Source organism: Cynocephalus volans, chromosome 3 (genome assembly GCF_027409185.1).
Source record: "Cynocephalus volans isolate mCynVol1 chromosome 3, mCynVol1.pri, whole genome shotgun sequence".
Classification (NCBI taxonomy): domain Eukaryota; kingdom Metazoa; phylum Chordata; class Mammalia; order Dermoptera; family Cynocephalidae; genus Cynocephalus; species Cynocephalus volans.
In genome coordinates this window covers 107,084,633-107,092,916 of record NC_084462.1, presented here as the reverse complement: position 1 = coordinate 107,092,916, position 8,284 = coordinate 107,084,633, and the positions used below count along the sequence as shown (strand labels likewise).

Below are 8,284 nucleotides of genomic sequence, written 5' to 3'. Positions count from 1 at the left end.
GAAAATCTTAAAATTGATTATAGATTTTTACTGTTCTTAATGCCATTGACGATGCCCATCTTAGGAATCCTGTACTGGCTCTTCTTCCTCACCCTGAGCTGCCACCATGTCACTTATGCATACTCTCCTTTCTCATCTTCCATCGATCCCCGTGATCCCACGCTTCCCAAGTCTAAACCCCCTAAATCTCATTTCTAGCCTGCCTTATAAATTTCCAAAATATGTTAACATATTTATTTTTCTAGGATGCACATGATGAAGATAGCCTTACAAAATTAATCAAAATACTTAACATCTCATTCTGAAGCATTTGCATCTGCATTTCCAAAGTTCAGAGTCTCCCCAAAGAAAATGAGTATCACCACAGTGATCTCTCCAAAGCAAAGAACCTACCCCACAGGTGAACTCCAACTTGCAGCCTTAGATCCACAAGATACAAACAGTTGTCAGGATTTCACCCTCCACAGACCAAGGGTAGAGAAATACTGAGTTCCAGACCCAGAACCCCTGCCACATAACACCTAGCAAAAGTTCAAGATTAGAAGTGAAATGACTAACTTATATAAAGCTTGCTATGTGCTAGCACAGTTCTAAGATATACTATATAAATATACACACATATAAATTCACAACTCACAACAACCCTATGAGGCAGGTGCTATTATTATTTCCATTTTATAGATGAGGAAACCAAACCAAAAAAAGAGAAAGTGACTTACTTCACACCATCCAGTTAGGAAGTTGCAAACTCAAATCCAAACAGTTTGGTTTCAAAATCCCCACTCTTAACTCTCAGCAAACAAACACTCAAGAAATATAACTTCTCACTGCCATGGTAGCCTTTTGAATTTGGGGACAGCTGAAGATACAATCACTGTGTCTCTCACCGCACAGAGGTAAGAGGCAGAGTCTTGCGTCTGGAGCTCCTTCAGAATGAGGTAACTGTACCTATCAGACTGACTAAGGAATGAAGAAAACCGACCTCTCCTCTCCAAACCATCCAGAACACTGTAAGACAGAAATATGGGTGCTCCGCCATCGTGTTGCTGGTACCAGGACAGCCCATTGAACCCAGATGTCTGGTACGTGCAGTTGACCTGGACAGAGGCTCCTTCCATAGCCATCAACTCAGTGGGCTGCTCAATGCTTTGTCCTGCAGAGCCTATGAAAAGACACGTGACTGTTACCAGGGCAGCCCTCCTGGGAGCCACAACACTATCAAAAATAATAGTTCCTGTGTGATCACAAAAGAACTGCCATTGATGGGGAACTTCCTTAGATAGGAAAAAATGGTGGTGGTAGTAGCTGCAGCAATAGCAACAGGAGGACAGTTAGCAACTCACGAGGAAAATACGTATCAGGAAAGACTCTTTCATTACAAGCGTCAGAAGCTGCACTCATTTAGCTGGAAGAAAATCAGTTTGAAAACTCCCAGCCGCGTTTGCTATTAAGATGAGACTTACCTCCCATCTTCAGGGAAACATAAAGAAGAAAAAATCCCCACATCTGCTGCAGGACATCACAGGCCAGGCACTGCATTCCAGTTCTCCAGCCACTAGAGTCTGCAGAAGGTAAACCCTCCCTGAGAGTGAGGGAGGGACGCTCAATCTGGATGCAAAACCCGGAAGAAACACATGGGGAGGAGCTCCTTTCTTGACGGGTAACTTTAAGCTTCCACTGGAGCAGCTATGGGTTCCCTCACATGAGAGTCTTCACATGAACAGTTGCTACTAGCAAATCCACAGGTTTCAGTCCGAGTGATTCTGGTGAATATTGAAAAGAAATCTTCAGTTGTGAATAAAAATTAGAAAAGACACTAATAAGACTAACAGAAGGCAAAGGCAGAAGTGGTCAATTTCCCCATGCTACATGTTTCTCTTCTCAAGACAGGAGAAAGCGAAAACAGGGGTGCAGTTAGAGGTGGGTTATATACATATTGTGATTGTGTGCTTGTGTTATCGTTATCACTGTTGTATTTCTTTGTGGGACAAGGAAGAGACGGAAGAGTTTTTCAACTGTGTAAATTTATCTCCCAATAGGCAATCATGTATCAGAGATCAAAAGAGCTATAATACATACGGCTCTGTGTGTGTACATATATACGTGAATATAGAGGAAGAAATAGGAAAATAAAGAAAACAATATTTGTTACTTTGGAGGGTTGACATTAAAGGGAGATAGTGAAAATATTAACATTTTCTTATACATCTCTGAAAAACCTATGTTTCAAACAATTTCCCAAGTGTTACAAAAAGAAGTTAACACCTTTTGACACAGCTTTCCCAAACTAATGGACCCCTCACATGTAGTACCTTTACTAAGGGAATTTAGATCCCTCATGAATCCTCTAGATTTATTTCTTACTTACTCCATGTAGCAGAATACAGCACTTGGTTTTAATAAAGATGATACTGTCATCTTGTGGCCAGACGTACCATTACAACTTTACACACCCACACACACAAATCCCAAACTCTGAACATTTTCTTCCTTAGTAATTTAGACTTTAAAAGAAACTTAGAAATCACCCAGTCTTTGTCTAGTTTCATTATTGCACAGTGGAAGTTCTTGAAGCTTATAAAATAAAAAATGAAATGAAGCACTCCAGTCTTTATTTCTAGCCAATTTCCCAGTATTACTTAGATTAACATTGACTTTTGAAAAATAAGCAAATGGATTTCCAAAGCCACTTGCCCTGGCATATGCTATCTAGGCCTGTGTATGCATGTGACAATCAATTTGATATAAAATCTACTCCAGGTAAGTTTAAATATGAGATTCATATTTGAAATCGCAGCTCTTTTTTTCTGCCCACAGCATTTAATACGTGTGGCAATTTTCCACCGGCCAGCCCCATAATTCATTCAAAAGTATTTATTGAGAACCTACTATGTGCCACTGTGTTGAAGTGCTGGGAAGGCCACGGTGAGCAAAACTCCCTCCTATGGAGCCCATATTCTAGGGAAGGAAGACAAACAATAAACAAATAAATAAGTAAATACAGTATGTCAGTGGTGTTAAGTGGTACTGAGAAAAATAAAATAGGGAAGGGGAAGGAGGGTCAAGAGATACTTCACTGGTTACCTGACATCTGAACAGAAACCAGAGGGAGATGATGGAGAAATCCTGCTGAGTGTTTGCGAAGGGAAGGTGATCAGCTGAGATCTCATAACACCTCTAAAAAATTAGAAGTCATCCAGAATGATACTAACGAGTTTATTCCCCAAAGCCCCCTTTCCAGAAAACTACTAGAAATGTTTCCTGCTCTCTCTCAAAACAAAATAATGAGGATTTGGGGAGAGAAGATCTCATTAGGGAAACACTTCAGAGTAGGATTTCCCTTGAGATTACAATTTTTTCTTCAAATTTAATTTTTTTTCTTTTAATTAGAGCTATAGAGGCAACAGCTGATGAAAACCAAAGTAAAATATGACTCAAGACATACAGAAGACACTCTTGTCAAAGAGCCCTAAAAGGCAGATGCACTTAGAGATTCTGAATACTCACTTGCACAGCCAAGCTCAGAAAAGAATTCTACGGCCTTTCCAAAACAGATATGGGAGCTCTTTACAACAGGGCAGACTGACTGAGGGGATGCCCTCTCTCTGCTGGACCTCCACCCAGGGTCAGCCAGCCTCATGCCTGATTGTGCAGCTCTGTACATGTGAGTCTAATAGAACGGAAAAGCAGCCCTGAAACCAGCTCCATTCAAAGTAAGGGCATAAACTAATTTTGGAACGTTAAGACTTTCTGTTATTTTGTCCAAATGTTAGTTTAATCAGCCTCTTTTCTCCATTTTCTTCCTCAATTATACTAGAATTATGTTCCTTCTTTCCAAACTTGAGAAATTTCTTTTTGTGTTAAGAAAATGACTTGAAAAAATCTTAACACTATTTTCTTTTCATTTTCTCTTTTTATTAGGGCAGTGATAAAGGGCAAAGTTGGGCAGTGATAATGGCATAGGGGTCATGAAGAAGATTCTTTGGTGATTGTGCAAACACAAGACAGGCCAAATTTATACCCTTTCCTTTCTCCAGTGAAGAGGTTCTAAGCACCTTTCCTTAAGCAAGCTCATTTTTGCTTAACATTTGATAGAAGCACAAGCACCTACCTTGTGGATTAGACATGTCTAGGCCACCCCAAATTCTATTCATTTCCTCCACTCTGCCCTAGGCCAGGGAATGGATGATGACAGAAGGTGAATCTTCTTTCCAGAAACAGATTTGGGTTGGGTCTCATCTCAAGGGTAAATAGAAATCCTTAATTCTAGTTTATCCAACACAAGACTGAACCAGTCTTTATTCCTCATCTTCAGGATTTCATAATTACTCACTAGTAGCCCAGATCCCAATGGTCACTGTAAACATCCAAACAAAGATTTAAATTGCTTTATGGTGGCTTGCTCTTAAGAAAAGCACTTAAGAGCACTTCTGAGAGCACTAAATGGAAATGCTCTCAAGACATGTGCTCACATCAAACTAGCCTGATTTGGGGCTGGGGAGAGGGTCCACAGAAAGCAGATCATCCTGTGATCCCATGATGCCATAGTGGTCCCTCGAAGGTGTTCTTGTCCTTACCTTCTCAATGTCACTCTTTTACTCAGAGCATCTCCTTAGAGTTTCCAAGATAATTGCTTTTTTAAAATGTGCTGTTTACTCTCTTATTTTCAGATGCTTTTTATACTGAATTTTAACCCTCTGTTATTTTTATGTGCTTTGATTATTTAAATTCTGACCATTTTACAGGATGATTTTAACAACATCAAATATAGTCTAAACCTTGGGAAATTTTAGAATATTTTGGTTATCTAATTAGCCAGGGTAGATATATTAAAGTTGTTTTTAATTTCTTCAAACTCTTTAAGTTTGTCTCTTCCCTTACCTTAAACATCCTAAGTTTTAACAGCTAAAAAGAGGAGCAGACTTAAAGCATAATGACACAAAAAGCTAGAGGATGACAGAAAGGGAACAAGAGGACACTTGAATGTGACCTCTTCTTTTGTTTCTTCTAAGCTGGCCCCAGACTGTTGTCCTCTTTCATCAAGAGATCCAGTCCTTCTGCAAACATACTCCCTGTTCCCTCCAAATATCCACCTTCTAGCAATCTAGATTGTCCTCCTCTGCAACCCTTAAACACCACACTCCAAGTTAAAACTACCGTTCTTTGCCAAGTCAGCCTGGAAAAGTAACCTGTTCTCAAACCGACCAGCTCTAACCCACCTCAGTTTCCTGAGTCCTAGTAAGTAAGACACCAAGAACCCAGAAGGATAAAAAGAGCTTTCTTCTAAAAGGGCACCTGGGAGAAATGAAATCAGACTTACGCACAACAAAAGGGGGGAAATCACATTGACAAAGCAGATAAATTAGGGAGAAACTTTTCACTATACATAAATATGCGTTATGATAATTCTCCAAATAATTGCCCCAGTGGTAAATTCCATTTGATTTGATATACAAAACTGGATTTTCCTAAAACATTTCATGAATATATCATTTGCCTAAGTGGAAGCACACTGATATTGTGTTTGTATCAACACAAAAAAGTTACTTTGACTCATAATCAGTATGATATACATAATTTTAATACCAATTATTTCCATCTTTTCTCTGTATTCTAGCCCAAGAAATAAGAACTAGTCTTCCAGATAAATCAAGTTGCTCTCCTGAAACTTAGACAGTAAAAATCTGCTATTTCTTCTTTCTTTATGGCCAAAGGTCATGTTTAACACATTCTACAGACCCTAAAGAGCCAAATTTATTTTTTATTATTATTATTAATAATAACTCTAAAATGTTAACATATGAATTAAGGTATTTTAGAGATGAATCAAGATAAAATCACTTTGGAGAATTCTCTGATGAAGATTAAATGGTTAAATGAATTAATATTCACATGTTATTTATAATTAATCTGTTAGTATTATAATTGCTTTCTGAAAATAGTCATTTAAATTACAAAAACACTTTATGATTAAATGACAAATGAATGTATCTCAAACCCTAATGTGAGGGAAAAACCTTTATCTAACAACCTACTCAACAAAAGGAGTGAAACAAACACATTTCATCTCTCTATCTTTTTTTATCATTTGGTTCAGGTACTTGAAAATCTTTAAAAGGTCTTTAGAGAGAGTTGCTGTATGGTAGACTGCAACTATATATATCACACACAAACACACTAAAGATCGAGTGCTGCATTAATCAGTGACTTCATAACACAACAAAAATTTATCTGTAACCCCATACAAGAAATCCAGTCCCAAACCAATGGACCATATAAATCAACCAAGAGATCTAAATAATATCCTGGAGTAATAAAAACCAAGAATGATCCTTACAGTGTGTTATAATAAAACTAGACCCGTATTGCATAATAAAAGAGGTGATCCCTTCCCCTAAAAGTCCAGCCAGGTGGGCACAAGGGTCAGAGAAACAAGATCAAGCACAGATACACTGTATCAGATCGGCAGGATAGGGCAACATCCATTCAACGGGCCATTTAGTCATTCAGATAATAATTATCACTTTTTCTGTGCTAAATGGGATGACTAACGGGGAGACAAATAAAAATTAGACAATGGCAATGTGATACATGCTTCGCAAAGTAAAAACATGGTTCTCAGGGATCTAAAAAGACTTTTTGAAGATGAGGGACCCCAAACTGAATCCTGAAGAAAAAGTGGACACCACCTAGGTGAAGGGAGCAGAAAAGGTAGCATGTGCACAGATCCCAAGTGACAGCACGCGACTGTGAGGGCCCTGAGGAGCCCCATGCGTCAGAACACCAAAAAGGAATTGCAAGGGGTGTAATGGGGTGGTAAATAAAGGCCAGAAAATGAATTTTTTTCATGTTGTGAGGAGATAGGATTTTGGCTGAAGACAAAGGGAAGGCATTGCAGTGATGGTTAAGTGGAGGAAAAAGTAGATGTTGTGACAGAGGGTACAGCATTTGCTCCACACTGCTCTGCATCAACCTTAGCCTCTCTCCAGTCAATACCCTCAGAGTTATTGGTCCATTCCTATCATTCACATTTTCCCCTGGTTTTTGATTTTCCAAATCCTGCTTCTCAGTATCTACCAATGAACAACAGTTTCCATCCATCTAGGAAACCAGCCAGCCTCTGGAGGGTTTCTCCCATCAAGTAAACCTAAATAACTAATGGTGATACCACCCCTTCTTTAAAAAAAAAAAAAAAAAAAGACACTATTCTGTTTGTCTCCTAACTCCCAGGCACTAATCATCAGACAAAAGCATTCTCTCACAACTTCCATGTGCTGTGTTTCTCTTCTCTGTCTCCACAATTCATCTTAGCAGACTACAGAAAGACATGGGAAACTCCAAAAACATATCCCTGGACACCGTGGTGACAGATTTCATTCTCCTGGGCTTGTCTCACCCCCTGAATATGAAAACCCTCCTCTTTCTGGTCTTCCTCATCATTTACATCCTGACTCAGCTGGGAAACCTGCTCATTCTGCTCACGCTGTGGGCCGACCCGAAGCTCCATGCCCGCCCCATGTACGTCCTTCTGGGCGTGCTGTCGTTCCTGGACATGTGCCTCTCCTCAGTCATCGTTCCCCGAATCATTCTAAGCTTCACTCCTGCCAGCAAAGCTATCCCATTTGGTGGCTGTGTGGCTCAACTGTATTTCTTTCACTTCCTGGGCAGCACCCAGTGCTTTCTCTACACCTTGATGGCCTACGACAGGTATCTGGCAATATGCCGGCCCCTGCGCTACCCCGTGCTCATGAGTGGGAGGTTGTGCACAATCCTGGTGGCTGGAGTTTGGGTGGCCGGCTCCATCCATGGCTCTATCCAGGCCACCCTGACCTTCCGCCTGCCCTACTGTGGGCCCAACCAGGTGGATTACTTTATCTGTGATATCCCTGCGGTGTTGCGACTGGCCTGTGCTGACACAACTGTCAATGAGCTTGTGACCTTTGTGGAAATTGGGGTAGTGGCCGCCAGTTGCTTCATGTTAATTCTGCTTTCCTACGCCAACATAGTCCATGTCATCCTGAAGATACGCACTGCTGATGGGAGGCGCCGAGCCTTCTCCACCTGCGGTTCCCACGTCACCGTGGTCACGGTCTACTATGTCCCCTGTATTTTCATCTACCTTCGGCCAGGCTCCAAGAGTCCCCTGGATGGGGCAGTGGCTGTGTTTTACACTGTTGTCACTCCATTACTGAACCCCCTCATCTACACACTGAGGAACCAGGAAGTAAAGTCTGCTCTGAAGAAGATAACAGCAGGTCGAGGGACTGTGAATGAACATAAGTAA

The 8,284-nt window shown here is 40.5% G+C and overlaps 1 protein-coding gene and 1 gene segment (V, D, J or C); one reads left to right on the top strand and one right to left on the bottom strand.

Annotated features, from left to right (window-relative positions):
* Positions 1-824: 824 nt before the first annotated feature.
* On the bottom strand, positions 825-7,101 carry LOC134372670 (T cell receptor alpha variable 1-1-like). The segment is given in 3 exon segments: positions 825-1,162; positions 1,464-1,608; positions 6,997-7,101. Coding segments are annotated over 3 exon segments (588 nt in total).
* Positions 7,102-7,327: 226 nt separating this feature from the next.
* LOC134372669 (olfactory receptor 10G2) lies at positions 7,328-8,284 on the top strand. Its single transcript, XM_063090092.1, has one exon. The coding sequence runs from the start codon at positions 7,328-7,330 to the stop codon at positions 8,282-8,284; it is 957 nt and encodes a 318-aa protein (XP_062946162.1).